This window comes from Myxocyprinus asiaticus, chromosome 14 (assembly GCF_019703515.2).
Source record: "Myxocyprinus asiaticus isolate MX2 ecotype Aquarium Trade chromosome 14, UBuf_Myxa_2, whole genome shotgun sequence".
Taxonomy (NCBI): Eukaryota; Metazoa; Chordata; class Actinopteri; order Cypriniformes; family Catostomidae; genus Myxocyprinus; species Myxocyprinus asiaticus.
Window position 1 is genome coordinate 34,780,330 of NC_059357.1, and position 20,864 is coordinate 34,801,193.

Genomic DNA, 20,864 nt, shown 5'->3' on the forward strand with positions numbered 1-20,864 from the left:
CATTTTATGTATGACTTATATGTCCAAATGCTATTTTTGTGGAATAATTGTCACACATAATATAATGAAGTGCGGAACTCTGATAGTTTAAACACTGAATAAGTTTAAACACTTCAGGTTATAAAAGTTGAACAAGAAAAAACAAGACAAGTTAAAAGCAGCAAGACAAACAATAAAAATAATTCACAATGCCAACATTCATAGCAGAAGTGAAATTTTGAGCTATACTCATCATATGAACAATAACTGTGTGTCTCTTTCATCTCTGTTCTTTGTTGCTGCCTCCTACAGGCCAATGCAGATGCTTCAGTCATCAACTGTATGCATAACCTGTCTCGCCGAATTGCCATAGCCCTGCAGCATGAGGAGCGCAGATGTCAGTACCTCACCAGAGAGGCCAAGCTCATGCTGGCAGTGCAGGATGAGGTCACCACCATGACTGAGAGTAGTGATCTTATTTCTCTAAAGATCTACAGTATAATGTTTATAATTACTGCAGGTGTTACATGACTTTCACCATATTTACCACTGTTTACCTGTTACTTTAGCGGATGGTACTCCACAGTCCCCTTTTCGCCAGATCCTTCCCAAGTGTAAATTAGCAAGAGACCTGAAAGAGGCCTATGACAGGTGAGTAGTGTTACCCGTAACATTATTTACCCAAGTAGTAAATAATAGTAGATAGTAGGATTAGGGCTGGAGATGGAGTTCTAGGGGCTTAAACAGCATTCTTAAATTATAATTGTTGAATAAGATTGTTGAATACAATTATGTTGCTATTATTGTTGAATAAGAATTTCAATACAGCAACATGTCCTATAAACATGATATGATATAGCCAAATAGTTTAACTGTCACTTAAATCCTTAAATGTGTAATAGTTTTTATTTAGTGTTCAAATATGAATCTAAATGTGTTGCAGACAGTTGGAATGGACAAACAAGTTAGCTTTTGTCCATATTCTAGACTAGGGTATAATAAATCCCCAATGTAATTAAAGCTATTAAATTACATTATTACAGTACATTAACACTTATTAGATCATTCAAATAGTTATAAATGTCATTAAATGTTTTAAAGAAAGTCCTTTCATGGACTCCTGGTTGAAAACACTGGTTCTAGTCTGAGCAGGTGGTTCTTATCATTTCTCTCATATTAATGCTGTATATTGTACTGTTCTTAGCCTCTGCACAACCGGAGTTGTGCGGCTTCACATTAACAACTGGCTGGAGGTCAGTTTCTGCCTGCCACATAAAATCCACCTTGTTGGAGGGAAACACATCCCGCCAGATGCTCTTGAGCGCAGCCTAAAAGCCATTCGGTGAGTTATTTTTAACCTGGGGCATTTTTATATGGTGCTTTCAATGACTAGACAAGCCATCTTCATGAAAAATTCTTTAGTAAATGTGAAGTAATATAAATTTGTTTATGCTTGGCTTTAAAATAGTTGATCAGCTAGAAATTGCTCTTTATAATTGTAATCTCAGTCTCTCCTGCATTATCAAGTGTGTTATTCTAGTCCCGAGTGTAATTTGGACTTCAAGTAGAGTTTACACGTTGTGCCCCTGCAGGCCGTATCATGCACTGCTGCTGCTGGAAGATGAGAAGGCCTTGCTGGCTCAGCTCCCCCTGGACTGCTCTCCTGCTCTAGTGCGTCTCATCAAAACCTGCTCTGCCATCAAGAACCTGCAACAGTTGGCTCAAGACGCTGACCTGGCTCTCCTTCAGGTGACTCACACTATATTCCACTGTCTCCCCGTCCATGTTTGATCATACATAGAGTTAATTGGTTTTTAAAAGACAAGCTGCATTTTTCATCTTGAAAAAAGGATGTTCTTTGAAATTTGATGCTGCACTGACACCTACAGGGCGTGCAATTAATAGCATCTTTTGTACAATTAAAAACGTTTTTATAGCATCCTTGTTAAAGTAATATAATTTTGTTTTACATTGCTTTTTTATAAAGTCCAAATTGCAGTGCATATTAAAATACCAATTTATTTGACACCTACAGGGCATGCAATTAATAGTATTTTTTGTACAATTAAATAGAATTGTTTTCACAGCATCCTTGTTAAAGTAATATAATTTTGTTTTACATTACTTTTTTTATGAAGTCCAAATTGCGTTACATATTAAAATACAAATTTATTCATATTGCTTTTTTTTTTTAAAGACAAGGAGGAACGAGTCAAAATTAGTGTTTGTGGTAATCAATATTATGCCACAAATGCTGTGGATTTTGCTTAACTTTAATTGAACCCAGAACATTCCTTTAAGGACTGTAATTGGTGCAAAACACTTTTTTTATATATTTTTTTATAGTTAGGCTAATACTACCACCTTGTGGACAGATTTGAATAAGTCTAAAGAGTGTATTAATAATACATGTTTTGGGTTCAATACAAGTTAAACTCTAGCAACAGCATTTGTGACATAATTTCAGTTACCACAGAAAATTATTTTGATTTGTCCTTCAAAAGAAATTCTGTTACAATAAGGCACTTACAATTAAAGTTTCATAATTATAGCCACATGACTGTAAACATGGAGCAAACTCCACTCCATACTCAGAAGGTAATCCACCTAAAAAAGTTTTCTCAATTCAAAAAGGACGATTTAGACAACCTTAAAGCTCCATTTATAAACAGGATTTTACAGAGTAATTAAAGGGATAGTTCACCCAAAAATGACAATTCTCTCATCATTTACTCACCCTAATGTCATCCCAGATGTGAATGACTTTCTTTCACTGCTGAACACAAATTAAGATTTTTGGAAGAATAGTTCAACTCTGTAGGTCTATACAGTGCAAGTGAATGGGTACCAAAATTTTGAAGCTCCAAAAGCACATAAAGGTAAACATTACTTGATGATACGTGGACGTTTTGTTCTGCAACATAAATTGCACACAAGTATACCTCAAACGTGAATTGTGAAGCTGCCAGGTGTTTTTTTTTTAAAGTATATAATTCAATACCAGTTTGAGGTATGACTGCGTATAATTTATGTTGTAGAACAAAACATCCACGTATCATCAAGTAATGTTTACCACAGTCCTTATTTTACACAAGTTTAAAAGCCCCATTATAAAAACCTATAGGAAAATCCTGAGGGAATCCACGGCAAATTCTCTTCTGGGTTTTTGGACTACAAGCTGAACAGCTCTATTCTTCTAAAAATCTTTGTTTGTGTTGAGCAGAAGAAAGAAAGTCATACACATCTGGGATGGCATGAGGGGGAGTAAATGATGAGATAATTTAGTTTTTTGGGAGAACTTTGCCTTTAATGTAAGTGCTTTAACGACGAGTTTCACATTTCTACTTCTGCGCGTTAAAATGATTTTCCGTGGTAACCGACATTATGCCACAAATGCTGTCCATTAAACTTAACTTGTATTGAACCAGTAACATTAACACATTCCTGAAGAAAAAAGTTTATCAAATTAATAAGGGATGGACTGTCCTTTTAATTAATGCAAGAATGTAATCTATACGTTTTACTGCCGTGCACAGGTTTTCCAGATAGCTGCACATTTGGTGTACTGGGGTAAAGCCATCATTATCTATCCTCTCTGTGAGAACAACGTGTATATGCTCTCTCCCCATGCAAACATCTGCATGTGAGTATGAGTGCTATCTAGACAACTGCACTCACTGTCATTTCATTTGAAGCTCTTAGAAGTTGTTTGTTGTCAGTGCTCTGTTGTACACACTGGACAAAGGTAAATCTTAGGATTTTTAACGGCAAACTGTAGACATTAATCACATATTTGTGTCTCCCTTCCCCCAGCTACTCCCCTCTGGCTGAGCAGTTTGCCCTTCAATTTCCAGGTCATGACCTGCCCTCCATGTTAGCCAAGTTCTCACTTCCTGTATCTCTGTCTGAATTCAGGAACCCATTGGATGCCCCTGTACATGAGGCAAGTGTCTTAGAGGAGTGTTTGCTTTTTTACAAAGCACTACTGAAATAATTTTTAGCTTTAGGGTGGGGTTCTCTCTTAGTTGGATTGGGAGGTGCTCCTCTTTGGTAATTTCTCTTGGGTTGGTTCTCATTGGTCCTGGGGGGAGGGACAGATGTTTCAGGCGGGAGCACAAGGAAAATCTAGACCTGGTCGCATGGACAACTTTTGAGTTACCATCAGCTGCTATTGTTTAGAAATCAGCTTATGGAACATCATTTAAAATATCTGTGTTTCGCAGAAAAAAAGGTCACATGGGTTTGGAACGACATGAGGTAGAGTAATTGATGACAGACTTTTCATTTTTGGTGTACTATTTTAAAAAAAAAAATAATAATAATTTTCATTGCACTTAAGTGTAACTGTATATATTTGTTGGTATGTTTTGGTATATATGTATTCTGCTTGTAGGATGGTGCCACGTGAAATTTCATTGTACAAGTTATAATGAAAATAAATAAATTCAATTAAATGTGTAATTTTATGTGAAAATACATCCCCCTCTCCTAGTTTAAATTGCAGAAAAAAACTGTAATTAAGCTATTTGTAGATTTTCGTCCCATTTTTTTTTTAACAAGGAGACAGTGTATAAGAATTTATATATACTGTATGTGTGTGTGTGTGTGTGTGTGTGTGTGTGAGAACAGGCTCAGCTGATTCAGATGGTGGTGTGGATGCTCCAGCACCGACTTCTAATTCAACTCCATACATACGTTTGTCTGCTGGTTCCGCCTATTGAGGAGGAGCCTGGTCTACGGGAGGAAGAGCCACCCATAGTCACACGCGTTACAGGCCGAAGTCTGAGCACACCCAGTGCCCTGAGTTTTGGTTCTCCCAGTATGCATCCCAAATAACTCTTAAGTAGCACCTGAGTAATATTTTACACACAAGTAAAAATGAAATTAATTCTCAGAAGGTTCTCTCTCTTTCTCTCTGCAGCAAGTAGCGATGACATGACTCTGACGAGTCCCAGTATGGATAACTCAAGTGCTGAGCTGCAGACTGGAGGAGACTCTCCTCTCAATAAGAGGATGACAGAAACTCTGCTGGCCAGCCTGACTGAACATGAGCGGCAGGCCATCCTCCGTGTCCCAGCTGCACAGAACCCAGAAGACCTGCGCTTGTTTGCTAGGTGACTAAAATCCAACAACTTGTTTACTTAACTAGGACAAACAACTAAGAAAAGGTACATTCGATTCATGTCTGTGAATCAAACTATCCATTTTAATGAATCGACATGAATAATGAATTTAAATTATTTGTATATGTAGAAATATTGACAATACAGTATATGTAGTTACATATTGCACACACCTACTTATTATTTTTCTTGTAATTAAAATTTTTTTTAAATATATATATATATATATATATATATACACACACACACACACACACACAACAATCAAACCCCACAACCCCCAACCCCGCCTCGCCAAAAAACAATCCTGTGGTCACACATAAGTAAATTATATATATATACATACATACATACACATACCTATACACATATAATAATCATACTCACTTAAAAACTATACTACAATACTCTCTCCACACCCCACCCGAGAGCCCCCCAAAAATTCCAAATACCTGCCCCATTTCCGGACAAACAAATTTAAATCAACCCGTCTTCCCAATGACACCTCCTCGTAAGCCGCTACCCTCCCCATCCCAGTGCACCACTCCGGATATGGGGGCGCACCAGCTGACCTCCAACCCCTCAAAATAACCTGCCTGGCGATCATCACACAGGTCAGAACCCAGTTCTCAATATGGCCATCCCCCACATCGATGACCGCCCAGAACACAAAGTCTGGGGCAAAACGAAACCCGAGTGCCCACCACGTCGCACACAAAATTCTGAACCTTTGACCAGAATTTCTGGATCTCGACACACCACCAAAAAACAAGGGCAATGTCTCCATCCTCTGACTGGCATCTCCAGCAGGTGGGTGTGTCTTTAAGACCAAGCCTATACAGTCTAGAGGGGGTGCAATAAAATCTATGCAAAATTTTGAATTGTATAAGACGCACCCTTGCATCTCTAGATGCAGACTTAACATTTTTAAGAATTTTAGCTCACACTCTTTCCTCCAATACCAAGCTGAAATCTTTCTCCCTTAATCTCTTGAGAGAATTTAAGGCTCCGTCCCCCAGACTCTGAATTAACAGGGAGTAGTACACTGATGCCTCATGACCTTTTCCAAAAGCTGCAATCACCTCTCCCAAAGCATCTGCCTCCTTAGGGGGGTGTGTGCTACTCCCAAAAATAGTACAAAGCAGGTGGCGCAGTTGTAAATACCTATAAAACTGAGGTCTGGGGATCCCAAAATGTTGGACCAAGTTTTCAAACGATCTCAACAGTCCACTTTCATATAGGTCACCGAGTGTAGCAACCCCCCTCACAATCCACTCTGGCCAGCAGAAAGGGGACTTGCAATACACAATCTTGGGTTCTGCCATATGCTCGAGGCAACATTTAAATAAGTGTCCAATTTAAACAATCTGGACACTTTAGTCCATACCGAGTGTAAATGCTAAATAACGGGATGTAACTTAACTTTTCCGATTAGTTTGATAGAGATGATTTATAATGGCTAAATAGGGGCAAGAATTGCCTGTTCAATAACAAACCAGGGAGGGGCTCTCTCAGGTGGAAGTGACCAACAAGCCAAATGTCTGAGACTGAATGCATAGTAATAAAACAAAATCTTGGGTAGGCCTAACCCACCTTTGTCAATCGGCCTATGTAACTTATTAAAATGTAATCTGGGATGTTTACCATTCCAAATGAAGGACTTCGCTATACTATCAAATTGCTTGAAATAAGAGAGGGGGACATCTACAGGAAGAGATTGTAGCAGGTAGTTAAATTTTAGAATACAATTCATTTTAATAACATTAACCTTCCCAATCATAGATAAATGTAATGAATCCCACCTGCCCACTTCGCTTGAAAACCTTTTTATTAAAGGGTCAAAATTAACTAACTAAATCAGACAAATTTGCTGGGAATAAAATCCCCAAATACTTAATGCCCTGTTTGGGCCACTGGAAGGCGCCGGGCTGGAAAGCCGTTACTGGACAGTATGCTGCCAGGGCCAAAGCTTCGGATTTAGACCAATTGACTTTGTATCCTGAGAACTTGGAAAAGGAATTAATAATTCTGTGGAGGCAAGGCACAGATCTAGTAGGTTCGGAGACAAATAATAAAATACCATCTACGTAAAGCAGGAGCTTATGCGCCACACCTCCTGCCACCACCCCTGGAAAATCATCCTATTTTCTTATCGCGGCTGGTAATGGTTCCAGGGCAAGACAGAACAATAATGGGGAAAGAGGGCAACCCTGCCGAGTGCCCCTATTCAGAGTAAAATAATCTGAAATGAATCAATTTGTTTGTACCGCTGCTACAGTGTGTTTATAAAGTAACTTAATCCAACCAATAAACATACTCCCGAACCCATACATTTCCAAAATCTTAAAAAGATAATCCCATTCTACCATATCAAAAGCCTTTTCGGCGTCAAGTGAGATGGCAGTGACCGGAGTCTGATCATTCGCCACTGACCACATGATATTGATGAAACGCCTAATGATATCAGAAGAGCTGCAGCCCTTAATAAACCCCACCTGATCTATATTTATAAGAGATGTCATAACTTTAATCGATTAGCCAAAATTTGTGACAAAATTTTTACATCTAGGATCAGGGAGATTGGACGGTAACTTTTACACTCGCTTGGATCTTTGTCCTTTTTAAGAATCAGACTGATCCGGGCTTGTGTCATGGTTGGAGGAAGTTTTCCCTTCTTTATTGATTCAGTATAAACTTCTAACAAAAGTGGAGCTCTTCTGTAGCATAGGATCTAAAAAATTCTGCGGCAAAACCATCTGGCCCCAGATTTCACTGAGGGAATGATAGAAAGAGACTCTCTCTGCTTTATATATCTAGCCAAAAGCTTCCCTGCTTTGTCCCCCAACTCAAAGAATGACTGTCTTGCCCTGAATAACCAAAACTCCACTTTCCGCGACAAAATAGTATTATATCTATATTTCAATCGGGTCAGTTCTTTGAGATTGCTTCAGCTCTGCCTCTGCACTTTTAATATTCCCTTCCAACTCCATGAGTTTTTGGTGAATGAGGCATACTGTATGATCCGGCCCCTAAGAACCGCCTTAAGTGCCTCCCAAGTCACACCCACAGAGGATACTGAGGACCAGTTGGTCTCCATATAAACATTGATTTCAGTCTTTAACATTTGTTGGAAATCAGGATTTTGCAAAAGGGACACATTAAGGTGCCAACTATATGATCTATTTTTCTCTGTATATGGCAACATCTCTAAACTCACCAGGGCATGATCTGAGACTAAGATATTTCCAAATGAACAATCAACAACAGATGAAATGAGGGATTTGGATATAAAAAAAAAATCTAATCTAGAATAAATCTTATGGACTGATGAAAAAAATGTATAGTCCCTACCAGATGGGTTCATATGTCTCCAAATATCCGTAAGACCAAGATTTTTACACATCCTGTGAAGCGTCAGTGTTGCTCTAGGGGCTTACACACTTTTGCTTCACTGTGATCAAGGACTGAGTCCATCAAAAGATTAAAGTCTCCTCCCAATATTATATCATGAGGGGTGCCAGCGGTTTGCAGCATCCCTTCAAGATCTATAAAAAAGCCCTGATCATCAGCGTTAGGTGTGTAAATATTAGCCAAAATCAACTTTTGCCCTTGAATTTCAGCTAAATCTATAATGACTCCCTAATTTATCTTTAGTCTGTTTCAGACATTTGAATTGTAGATGTTTATTTACCAATATAATGACTCCCTTGCTCTTACTTGAGCAAGCACTAAAAACAACATGACCACCCCATATCTTTCCACATTTTTCAGCTTCCTTCGGGGAGAGATGTGTTTCTTGAAGAAACACTATATAATATTTCTTACGTTTAAGAAAAGTAATAACCTTCCTTCTTTTTATGGGATGCCCCAACCCATATACATTCCATGTGGAGAGAGATAGTACACTCATATTAACATTTGACATTTTGATATAGTAGAAAAAATAAATTGTGTCAAAAACAAAATTATACAGTCCACATTTCCCATTAGTGAAACAATCAAACCCCGAACTTCCCCCGAATAAAACAAACAGAAAAAAGAAAAACGTGCGCATTAACCCTGCACACGAAAGCGCCAACCGGCGACAATCCCTCTAAACTCAAAAGGTCCATGAACGCCCACGAGCCCCCACGACAACTTTGTCATCGGATTGCTCAATTTTGCCTCACAAATTACATAACAGAAAATACTTTGTAAAATAAACCCCAGCCAATGAACACAAAGAACGTGTAGATTCATTCACAGAACTGTTTCAAAGGTGTGATCTTCCACAAAACAAATTCCAGCTGATATAAAACCATTCAGATATGTTCAGTGAGCCGGCTGTTATGAGTTCAACGGATGACATAATCATTCCAATGTCCCGTAAAATACTCAGCAAAACAAACTCCAGCCAGCAGGAGGAATAAGCACGAAGAACGAACAGATTAATCCACAGCTGTTCCAAAGGAGTGTTATTCAATAGAACAAGCTCCAGCCACTAGGTGGAACCAATACAAAAAGAAACAAAACCAGCTTCCCGGTTCCCCGGATCAAGTCAGTTCACTCGGAGGCCGCATAAAAGTATATACCATGACTTAACACAATCCGTCAACTTTATAAAAGACATCTTTTGTGTGAGCATGTAGATATTTTGCAGTCATCCGTAGTGTCCACTCTCAAACTGGCCGGGAACTTCAATGCAAAAGTAATCTTTCGTCAATGCAAAAGTTTCTTTAAAGAAAAGTGTTATTCACAAAACAAGCTCCAGCTGCTCGGTGGAGCCAACGCAAAAAGAAAAAAAGAAGCCAAAATGACGCCCAGCTTCCTCAAAAGCCAGAGTATGTACAGCGAGTCAACCCACTCACATGAGAAACACCCAATGGTTTACTCACCCATTGATTCAATAAAAGACATTGCCTGATTGGGACATGTAAATACTTTGTGACACTCCTTCGTTTCTATTCTCAGTTTGGCCGGAAACATCAGAGCAAAAGTGATCTTTTGCTGATGTAAGAGTTTCTTACATTCCTTGAACCGATCGCGTTTCTCTCTTGTCGAATTTGCAAAGTCAGGGAACAAGAAAATATTATGGTTCTTCCAAGAAAGTTTCCCTTTGCTCCTCGCCTGGTGCAACGTAAAATCTTTATCGGATGATCTCAGAAATTTGGCCAGAATCGATCGGGGCCTGTCTCCCTCAGCAAATCTGTGAGCCGGGACTCTGTGAGCTCAGTCGATTTCCAGCTTGTGGCCTGTTATGTCGAGCAAACTCGGGAAAAGCTCGTCTAGGAATTTCTCCCTATCTCTGCCCTCCTCATGCTCAGGAATTTAAACAATTTGAACGTTATTCCTGCGGCTTCTATTCTCAAGGTCTTCAAGCTTTTCAAGGAGATGTTCCAAATCAACTTTGGTCGCGGGCGGATTAGTGGTTAATTCCCTCTCCGAAGATTCCAGAAAATCTATTCGTCTCTCAACATCAGTCACTTTTAACAATCTCAGAGAATTTTAATCGATCGACGTATTACAGCTAGATCCTCCAAGTCAGCAAGAACCTTCGTCAACATCACTGACATGTTGGACAACTGACACTGGATCACCTCTCCCGCCACGCCATCCAAATCGAGTCCCCGGTCTGTAGGCCTGTCGGGGCTTTCATCCTGAACACGTAAGTGTATTTTAATGTCTCCAGAGCCCGAGGATTTTGACTTCTTTGCCATGTTTTGCCTCAGAGAGCCAATGTGTAACTGGGTGTATCAAATTTCACCAGATTATAACATGAAAATAATACAAAAATTTGCAAAGTGCGCAGAGCTCATCGCTCACACATCTGCTGCTTGCATGGCGTCACGTGACCCCTAATCCCCTACTTATTATTTTTCAACATTATTGAAGAAATTTGTATGTTTGCAGCGAGCTTGTTGGCTGCTGGCCATCTAGCAGTCTGATATTTCTGAAAAACAACCACATATCTAGGGATTAAGTCATGTCAAAATCCCTTTCACACCAAGTCAGTCCACTCTGCGGCTATCTTTGGAACGTTCATGGGCAGCTTTTTTCTATGGATACAAGTGGCATGGAAGTAAAGCTCCTATCTACTTAAATGAGGAAAGACAGAAATCTCCAAAACGGTTGTTCAAGACTAAGGATGCACCGATTTATCGGCCAATTATTGACCAAATTAAAAACATCGGCATATCGTTATAAGCATGAAAACACAGATATGAAAAACCAATAGTTGTTTTATAATTAATTAGTTACACACTTTGTAAAAACTCTGTGAATTCAAATGCACAATCCAGAAATAATAATAGGCACAATATGTTTAAATGTATTCTCTCTATAAAATAAGAGATTATGTTAATGCAGGAAACCACCATAAACAGACATGACAGTTGTGAAAATGGCACTTACCTATCGACTATTACATGATGAGGGAAACCATTCAAAACGCTTTGAAACCAGCAGACTTTGATTTCTGAGACATTGGTATGATATTGATTAATGCTACATCATTGATTAATTGAATTAAGATTAAAAGGCTGTGTTTAAAAATATAGTCTACATTCAGCACTTCAGTCAGTGCTGTGGGAGCAAGTGGCGCCCTCTTGCGGTCTGGACAGCAAAATCCATTAGCCAATATATTACTATAATACAGAATTTAAAAGGTGTTTTTTTTTTCCTTTGGTTTAAACATTTTATTTGTTTATGATGTGGCTGAAATTTCAGTGGAATTGCCCAACATATGCATAATATGAATTTATAATGTTGTATCATATACAGTACATACATGTAAAATGTGAGTTCTGTTGTTTTGAACTAAAAAAAAAAAAAGTTCAAAATAACCTATTTTCATATCAATCATCATGTTATCATATTTAGTTAATTTATCAGTTTATCTTCTTTATCTTTCATTGTGGCTCTCTTAAAAAAAAAAAAATTACGCTGTCATGTGTTCAACAGATCCAATCCATGTTTAATGGAAATTATTTATTGTTAGACCAGTGAAAAAGCTTTTGGACCTCATTGTACATTTTGAAAGCATAATTCCAAAGTAAACCAGTGATCTGATGACAAAATAAGGTAAGTGACAAAATATCGGTATCGGCCTGTGGGTTTTTGTTAAAATCGGTATCGGCCAAAAAATTTCATTTTGGTGCATTCTCTAGTCAAGTTTACAAACAAATAACATATTTTAAATCAGCAGGAAAATCTGACAACAATGGTATCATAAACTGTGTTTCTTCCACTGAGATCACGCTAAAAACGTTATTTTTAAGGCTGGTTCAGCTAATGCTCTCGAGTTGACTGACAGGCAATGGCTGTATCTAAAAGGTGATTTGCTGTTTTACCTGTATGGCAGGACTTCCTTTTCTACATCTGCCATATTGGGTGTTCCAATTAATTTGAATACAATTTCTCCATATTGAGCTAAATAGTCTCTGTTCATATCAGATCCATCATCTGGGTATTGCGAGTCATCTTGCCTACTTCTCGGATCACTGTGCAATCTCTGCAAGTAAGCTAATAAAATAATTTAAACTCAAATCAGTGTTTCTTGTCCATTTATTTATTTGACAAGTCTGACAGCAGTCTGACGATCATTATCTACAAAAATAACCCCAACAGAATTCCGTCACAAACCGTATGTGGAAATTTCTTTCTTCTCACATAATTACATAATTTCAATGCAAATCATTATTTTATGTCCATACAAATTTGTTTATTTTGTTAGTAGCCATGTAATAAGTGGGATATAAGACCCCTCCGCTTTACGATGGAATCCTGATCACCCTGACGGTGTTTCTTTAGCGATTAAAATCCACTTGACTGTACATTATCCCTTACATATTGAAATGTATATTGAATATTGTCAAAAAGGGTGAAAAATAAAGTATATAACAGAAAGACTTCATATCTGAATGATTGTCACCTCTATTCTCTAGTAATACTTTTATGTGTAAAGTTTGTAGTACAGCTGAAAACAATCATGTTCTCTTTCTTTAGGCTTCTGCATTACTTCAGAGGTCATCATCACCTAGAAGAGATCATGTACAATGAGAACATGCGTCGCTCCCAGCTAAAGACTTTATTTGACAAGTTTCGCAGTGTTTTAGTCATAACCAACCACGAGGATCCCATCATCTCTCTGTTCCAATCCCCACCAGAGTAAAAGGATCATTCAGCTTGATGTTGGAGTGCTGAACCCAGACCAGACAACTGTGTTGTGTCATCAGTGGGTTTACGGCTGATTTAGGCTTAAATAATTTGTTTAACCTAATGCAGCGAAATCGCTTTGGCTGCAATGAAATAATGGTTCAGTTTCATGAGGCACATGCAATTAGGCCATGCATAATCTAGCGTATATAGCTTTGTTGACCAAAGATTTGTCTGTTGTCACAAAATGTTCACTTTTACTTCTTACAAGGTTTATTTTAATAAATTATTCTGTGGTTGTGCTGTGCGGTTCATCCTTGGACAACCATAAAATGGATAATTTAAGTATTCATCCCAAGCATCTACTATCTGGAAGCTATTCCCCAATGTGATGGATCTTTTCCTCAGACAAACAAGAACAAAAAATAACATGCCATGATGATAATTCCAGAACACATGCCCTAAAGACTAGGGGAGAGAATCAGCGACAGGGAAGAGAAAAGGAATAAGAGATTCCAAAGGTTGGACAGAGGTTGTAACTGCCTTGGTGTTTTCCAAACATCTGTAAAACCAATGAGCTCCAGAAATAACAAGACTATTTGTTGAAGTTTTAAGTTGTTACAAAACCCACACGTTCAGAACTTGTTAACATGTTAAAGGGATAGTTCACCCAAAAATCTAAATTCTGTTATCATTTACTCACCCTCATGTTTTTCCAAACCTATATGATTGACTTTCTTCCATAGAATGTAAAGGCAAAAGTATACTTTGGTTGTCCGTGTTGCAGATCATTCCATGCACAGTGTGCATGATGCAAATTTTGTCATCAACACAGTCTGCGCCGATGATGTGCACAGAGGACTGTCTGCGTGTCGGAAAAATCTGGTCCGCACGCAGACAGTCCTCTGTGCGCATCATCGGCACGTGCTAGTCATTGACTGTACTAAAAGAGTATCACAAAACAGTCGAAGTGCGCATACGTCAAATGTGGTTGTTCTGGCTCGCGATGAAAAGAGTATACATTGAAAGGCAATGCAGTCGACCGGGCGCAATCTGATCGGAAAAGCATTAAGTATACTGGTACCTTTAGGCAGAACATAAGGACTGAAAGCCTGAGTCAGAATTCAATATAATTTTTTTTTCTATACAGTGCAAGTGAATGGTGACTGATCAGTTCCCAACGTTCTGTCTGACATCTACCTTTTTTATGCCATGGTAGAAAGAAAGTCATACAGGTTTGGAAGGACTTGATGGTGAGGAAATGATGAGAGAATTTTCATCACTGAACAGCAAAGTTTTCAGCAGACTCTCCTTCCCGTGTTAATCTTTGGGGGCCCAGAACAGACGAAGGGGTGCAGGATTGTGAGTGCATCTGACGTTCTGCATCTCTGTTCACTACACTCACACATGGGTGGCCTTTGAGGTAGAAGCGCAGGGGTTTGATGGCCCATTCCCCATGAGAATCAACTCCGATCCGGGGGGCCGACACCACCTCTCCTGCATTAACTGTCTCGCTCTCTGGGTCCCTTTCAAGCCACAACTCACTGTCAGTGGCCAGATCTCTGCGGTCAAAGCAGCGTTGTATATCTAGTGCTTGGCACAACTTGGACGGGCCATTGCAGAGCTCTTTGTCCTTAAGGGTTTTAGCTCCTTCCTTGCGTTTGGCTGCTCGCAGCCCCCTCATGACGTCCTGACCGTTCAAAGGTTCCAATGAGCGCAAAAGCACTGCCGCCCCTTCCCCTGCGCGCACACACACACACACACATATATACTGTAGTTAGCAAGACTCCACACTGTCTCCTTCCTGTTGGCTTGTGTCTGTGTTTGTATGTTCCAACCTTTCTCTACTTTGGAATGTAATGTGCCAACTTGGCCTTTAATGAGAAACAGTTGAAAAGAAAACAGCACCACAACAAAAAACTTGTTTCTTGTATAGCTGGCGGTAGGGGCCTGTGGTTACAGCCTTCTGGCTATCTCCTGTAAACCTTGTAGCTATGTATGTGTGGTGAATTAATAGTGTGTAGAGCCTAACCTTGACTTGAGACGTTCATGCAGAGGTAGATGCCGTAGATAGGATAGACGTATATGGTTCCAGGCTCCATGAACATAGCAGTGTTCCTCTCTGTGCGCTTACCCCCTGCTGAGTGGGACGCCTTGTCCTCCCCACCTAAATATGCCTCAGTTTCCACAACCCTTCCTCTGAGCTCAGTGCCATCGGATAGCTTTCTCACCAACACCTAATGCAAACAGAAACCAGATATAAAAAACAACACTCTTTCATGAAAAAAGCAGTCCGCCCTGACACTGAAAAAATGGTTGTATGGTCATCTTATTTCCAGAAGGTGGTGCAAATGTGCTAATAGACAGAGATTAAAATCCACTAAACCACAAATTGCTAAGGCAAGTATCACCATGACCATTGCTTAGACTTACAGTTATGCATTTGAACAAACCATTGCTTTAAGCTAACCGTTAAGTATTTAACTTTGGCGCATAACTTCCCCGCACCTGAATGAAGGTTTGCCAACTGTCCCGTATTTTTACATTTAAATTTTCCCTTTTTTACCCAGAACATTTACTCGTGTACCACAAATGCTGTACCACCCAAAATTTCAATGCATGAATAATGAGTTTCAGATTTTTGGCTGGATAAAAAAGATAATGCTCACATATGGCGTATGAGTGTTTCTTCACCTTCGGGAAGCTTTATTTTTTTATTAAAACTGACAGATTTCAACTTTGTTTTTAAACTGTCATTTCCAATCAAGCTGTAATTTTGCCAAATTATACAAAAGGTGTGAAAATATTATTTCATTGTGTGTATTTAGGATACATAAAATGTTAGCTATGAATTAGCCTTAGAAGTTAACATAGAAGTTGACCATTTTATTTAGTTAAAAATGTAATTTCCATCATTTCCACCACTGAATTTTATTAAACACATGTGATGGAAATTACACCATCATGGGGCTTTTCATGACTTTAAGAAAAAACAATGACATAAATCTCTTGTGATGCATGTACATGAACAGCTGGACATTGTTAGTTGACAAATAAAATACTTTTTGAGAAGTTAACAGTGCTAAAAGCGCCAGAAGTTGAAGCAGCAAGCAATTACTGGCCCCAATAAATTTGACAGTACCATGTAAATGGGTCCATATTAGATCCAATTAAATGTGTGCATTTGGATCACTTTAACCTTTAAGAGGTTTCTCTAAGATGCTACAAACAATCACGTAGGGAGCTAGAGCAAATGCAAGGCTGATGTTAATGATGTTTGTTTAATGAGCTCAACAGAGTGTGAAAGCCACAAGTTGCACCTCTTCCATACTGGCTGCAGGCCAACACGCTGGAGGAATGCTTGGTCACACTGAAGGGGGGAAAAACCTGCCTATTGTGGGTCAGGCTGAATGCCCTTCAATTTGATAATTGCTTTCATGCTTCTCATTCTTAAACAGACCCTACACTACAGTGAACTGCAAACTTTGCAGTGTCACAATGGTTTGACTCATTTTCTAGTATTTTGGTGGCCGTAATGTTTTCAGCAGCCAAATTCTTTCCACTTAAAAGCTCATTTACTGTGTCTGCTTGAGTATTAAATTCAAAGACTTGTGTTTAGCTCCTAAAACTCAAACTGTTCAATGGGGTACAGCTGTACTTCCTCTGATAAATCGAGTCAGAATTGGGCTGTTGAACACTGACTCTCTTACCAAAGAATGAGTATGTGTTTGGGGTGTTACTTCATGACTTCAACACAGTTCCTGTGAATCATTTTTTACAGTCACTGGGTTATTTTTGTATGTCCTTTTTGGGTTTTTTTACAAGCTCGGACTTGCACTCTCAACACTTTGACTCAAGGCATGAAATCAAAATACATCATATCAATGAAAATATACATTTTTCATGTCTTTTCTGTTGAGCTTAACTTATATTGAACCTGGAATATTCCTTTAAGCATCATATAAAGCAATAGGCTCATTCTCAGGAAACGGTGCCATGTGTGTCCCAATAAATTACTATATATTAAAGGAACTATGACAGATTCTGAATTCATTATAGCTGAAACTCAGTTTAGTGTGTAATGCAAATGCAACTTTAAAATAAAACATTATTTTAAATAGAAATGTGTGTGATCTAATACAAGGCTCGCTGAAACGGAGTTATAATGATAATGAAGAAAAAATTAGTGCTTTAGGCTAAATATTGGTAGTGGTACTTTGCAAGGCTATAGGGGGGTAATCTTACATTTGCAGCCACAAATGACACCGTGTCCTGATAATGGACCAGTAATATGTGTTAATGCTATTACCGAAAGTCGTCATTACCAAATGACAAGGCAACACTTTACAGGCTCCATTAGTTAACATGTATAACAATGAACAATACTTATTAAGCATTTATTAATTCTGGTTAATGTTAATTTCAACATATACATTCATAAAATCAATATACAAAATCATATACAAACATACATTTTTAAAATCAAATTTTGTTTTAACCTTATTGTAAAGTGTTAACAATCACATTTTGAAACACTATTAAATGTCCATCAATTCACATTAGCAGTATTGACATGATCCAACAGTTGAGTTGAATCACATGTGATCTTACCTTACCGAGAAAGGCTTTTGCCAAATCAGCACAGGGCTGATTGAAAAAGATGTAACCCAGCCTGACAGCATCTTTCACTGAGAAATAAGGGCTGAGATGCTGATCTTTCGACACACTTTGATGGACAGTCCTCGAGGAAGTGTGCGACTGAGACTTTATGAGTCTCTTGAAAAGTACATCACCATCAGTTTGATTGAGGACAGACTCTGAATTTGGTAATAATGACCTCTTTCTCTTCCGTGTTGTCATTATAGATATATATCAAACTCCGAACAAAACAGCCAAATTAGAGACTATATCTTGAGCAGATATTTTATGGGCTTTCAATTTGTGTACATATAAAGTATGTCGTTTTCAAGATGTAGTAATGAATAAGTGCAAAGGCCACTATGTGTAGCTTTCATAGTAGGTCAATTAGCAAAATGCTACATTTCGCAAAGGTGCATGTTGTTTTGAATACGTTTAACTTAAGTCTTGAGAAAACAAACAGTTAAAAGCATCTACTGTCTCTAATGTATTTAATCGCTGTAGTGTATTGACGAATATCGAGTTAAAGTTACAGTAACACTTTCATTCAAATCCAGTGTCCGGGTTTGTTTACTTTTAGCAAAAGCAAAGAACTCTGGGACACTGTCTTAAAGGGCCAGTGACGTTTGTTGGGCAGAAATTCAGGGAGAATTACATCGTTAATTAGTACTTTTGACAAATATGGTTATATTTATGTATATGAACACTCACATTTTGTTTGAATTACCATAATTATTTTACAAACTTAGTAACTCTGAGAAGTATTTTATTAATTGTATTCACCCACTTCACCTTTGTGACATCATAATATATTAAATAACCATATTTTAATGCCTCTATACAGGTTTCACTCTATATCTGTTGGAAGAACATACAAAACATTAGTCTCTGGGTTGAGGCGTTTTCGTTGTGTCCTCTTCCCTCTGCCCAGACTCTGTTTATACTCTGGCTGATCAAATGCCAGGATTGGCATCAGGTGTGCTCCAATTTTCTCATTCGAGTGCTGATAGTGGTTGCCAGGGGTGACACTGACTTGTGTTTGGCCGGCTCGCCCCACTGCGCACATGGATATTTATACAGTATATCACGATATAGCAAAATCTCCATCGATTGACACTTTATATTGTCGCCACGATATATATCGTCATATCACTCAACCCTATTGACGACCACTGTGCATTCATGAGTGCACCACAACATATCGTATGCCTTCAGAAGTCTTGGAATATGGTGCAAGTGCCGCATGGATTACTGTTATGATACTTTTGGGTCCATTTTAATGCTGCACAGAATGTTTGTGATTTCAAACTCCAACTGTCAAAACTAACATCTTTCTGTTTATCTGACATTGTTTGAGTGTAGAGGCCATGAAATCTTTAAATGTTGTACTTAAAAAGTATTTTGAGCTTTCAGTCAAGGCTTTGTCAATCCAACATCAAAGTTTGTCCTGAATTTCTGTACAGCAGGGATTACGGTAAATATTTTGCTGTCATTATCATATTGCTGTCAAACCCTTACATGTTGGATCCATTTTGCCATTGTGTACATTGCCTCAATAATCTCTGAGTCAGAGGACGTAAACAGCTCAGAGTAGAAGTGCTGAGTTATCATCTTGTAATTGCAGTAAATTCTGACACAACATGAATGCAGCAGAAGACTCCATTCATATCGGTGGTCTAGAAAAGATTTTAATCTATAAACAGCAGGTCCAACTTCATGCTAGCCACCATCTTGAGAAGACGTGTTGAGATCATGAATTAATAAATACCAACTTTAAAAATGTACCTAAAACAGATAGTGGTTCACTATATGCACTCTTTTGACCTCAGTGCGAGTGAGTGTCAGTTGTAAGGAAACACTTAGAATGCAAAGTCTAATGAGCCACATGAGGATGCATAACTGATTTACCCACATAGAATTTATTTATTTATTTTGAGGATCAACATTCTTGTTTGTCCTGCAACAACATTGCTATCAACCAATCAGATTTTAGTGTTATGTTTAGAGTTAGGCTTATGGACTTTAACAACATTCTTATCAACCAATCATTTCTCTCTGATTATAGGGGTAGGTTATGTTTAGGGCTATGATTTCTGTTCCAGGACCAACAAAGGAGGATTCCGATCCCAGAAAATGTCCTTCTTGGGTAAAACCACATCATTTTTATGACTAACATATGTAACAGTACACTAATAACTCATATTTGTAACAACATATTGTAAACTCACAGTTCCGCAGTCAGTGGTGATTTGTGCAGTTATACATTCGTTTGTAACTGTTTGCAAGCATGTGCTGAGAGAAGGGGACATAACTACTCAACTTTGGGCTTGTATCTTCAGACATATGCACACAGTCTTTAATAAGTGTGAAACATTGTTCCTATACTTGTATCCTTACCCGATATATCAAAAGTGCATTTTCAATGAATGGAGGGAAGAATTGGCATGACTTTAAAGGGACAGCATGACGCACAGTAGCTTTAATGGGACTTACAGATTCAGGCTTTAACTGAGCTACTATCCCCAGCGCGTCTGTCATCGGTTACAGCAGACTGACTTCTAAACACCTGGCTGCATGCATGTGGCTGCTCCCAGAGGACACGACCACCAGCTGTAAAGTTCAGTGAAACTGAAGAACAGAGGACAGCATGGACAAAAGCCTGTCCCAAGCTTCCCATCTGACTGTTTTGAAGCCTCTCCAAAGTCTTTGAAGCGCTTGCAATATGTTACTGTGCTTGGGTGAGGTAGAGGAGAGTGCAGAGAGACTGTAGTATGACATTATTTTACAACCCCAATTCCGAAAAAGTTGGGACAGTATGAAAAATGCTAATAAAAACAAAAAGGAGTGATTTGTAAATTATATTCAGCCTTTGCTATATTTAAAGCACTACAACTAAACATTATATAATGTTTTACCTTGTGAATTTCATTGTTTTTTTTAAATTTACAGTCATTTCAAATCAAATGATTGCAACACATTCCAAAAAAGTTG

At 38.5% G+C, this 20,864-nt stretch overlaps 2 protein-coding genes across 3 annotated transcripts in view; one reads left to right on the forward strand and one right to left on the reverse strand.

Moving 5' to 3' along the window:
• The window catches only part of nprl3 (NPR3-like, GATOR1 complex subunit), a 26,706-nt gene extending 13,168 nt beyond the window's left edge, over window positions 1-13,538 (forward strand). For both annotated transcript variants that reach the window (XM_051717298.1, XM_051717300.1), the window contains 9 exons: window positions 292-445; window positions 549-630; window positions 1,184-1,321; window positions 1,572-1,728; window positions 3,516-3,622; window positions 3,793-3,922; window positions 4,609-4,798; window positions 4,901-5,093; window positions 13,086-13,538. In XM_051717298.1, coding sequence (XP_051573258.1) covers window positions 292-445; window positions 549-630; window positions 1,184-1,321; window positions 1,572-1,728; window positions 3,516-3,622; window positions 3,793-3,922; window positions 4,609-4,798; window positions 4,901-5,093; window positions 13,086-13,251 — 1,317 coding nt within the window. In that variant the 3' untranslated portion in view covers window positions 13,252-13,538. The remainder of the gene's footprint in view (window positions 1-291; window positions 446-548; window positions 631-1,183; window positions 1,322-1,571; window positions 1,729-3,515; window positions 3,623-3,792; window positions 3,923-4,608; window positions 4,799-4,900; window positions 5,094-13,085) is intronic.
• A 151-nt stretch (window positions 13,539-13,689) lies between these two features.
• On the reverse strand, window positions 13,690-20,640 carry LOC127452115 (DNA-3-methyladenine glycosylase-like). The gene is made up of 3 exons (XM_051717335.1): window positions 17,847-20,640; window positions 15,268-15,472; window positions 13,690-14,975 (listed from the first exon to the last, which is right to left on the reverse strand). The coding sequence occupies exons 1-3, from the start codon at window positions 18,093-18,095 to the stop codon at window positions 14,515-14,517; spliced, it is 915 nt and encodes a 304-aa protein (XP_051573295.1). The 5' UTR covers window positions 18,096-20,640; the 3' UTR covers window positions 13,690-14,514.
• Between the last annotated feature and the right edge of the window lie 224 nt (window positions 20,641-20,864).

Bases quoted from the DNA above. Each gene is read 5' to 3' on its own strand.
- LOC127452115 (XM_051717335.1), bottom strand. From the start codon at position 18,095: ATGACAACACGGAAGAGAAAGAGGTCATTATTACCAAATTCAGAGTCT. The intron at 15,473-17,846 runs GTAAGATCACAT...TGTTTGCATTAG, and splicing joins CAAAAGCCTTTCTCGGTAAG to GTGTTGGTGAGAAAGCTATC. The intron at 14,976-15,267 runs GTTAGGCTCTAC...GTGTGCGCGCAG, and splicing joins CATGAACGTCTCAAGTCAAG to GGGAAGGGGCGGCAGTGCTT.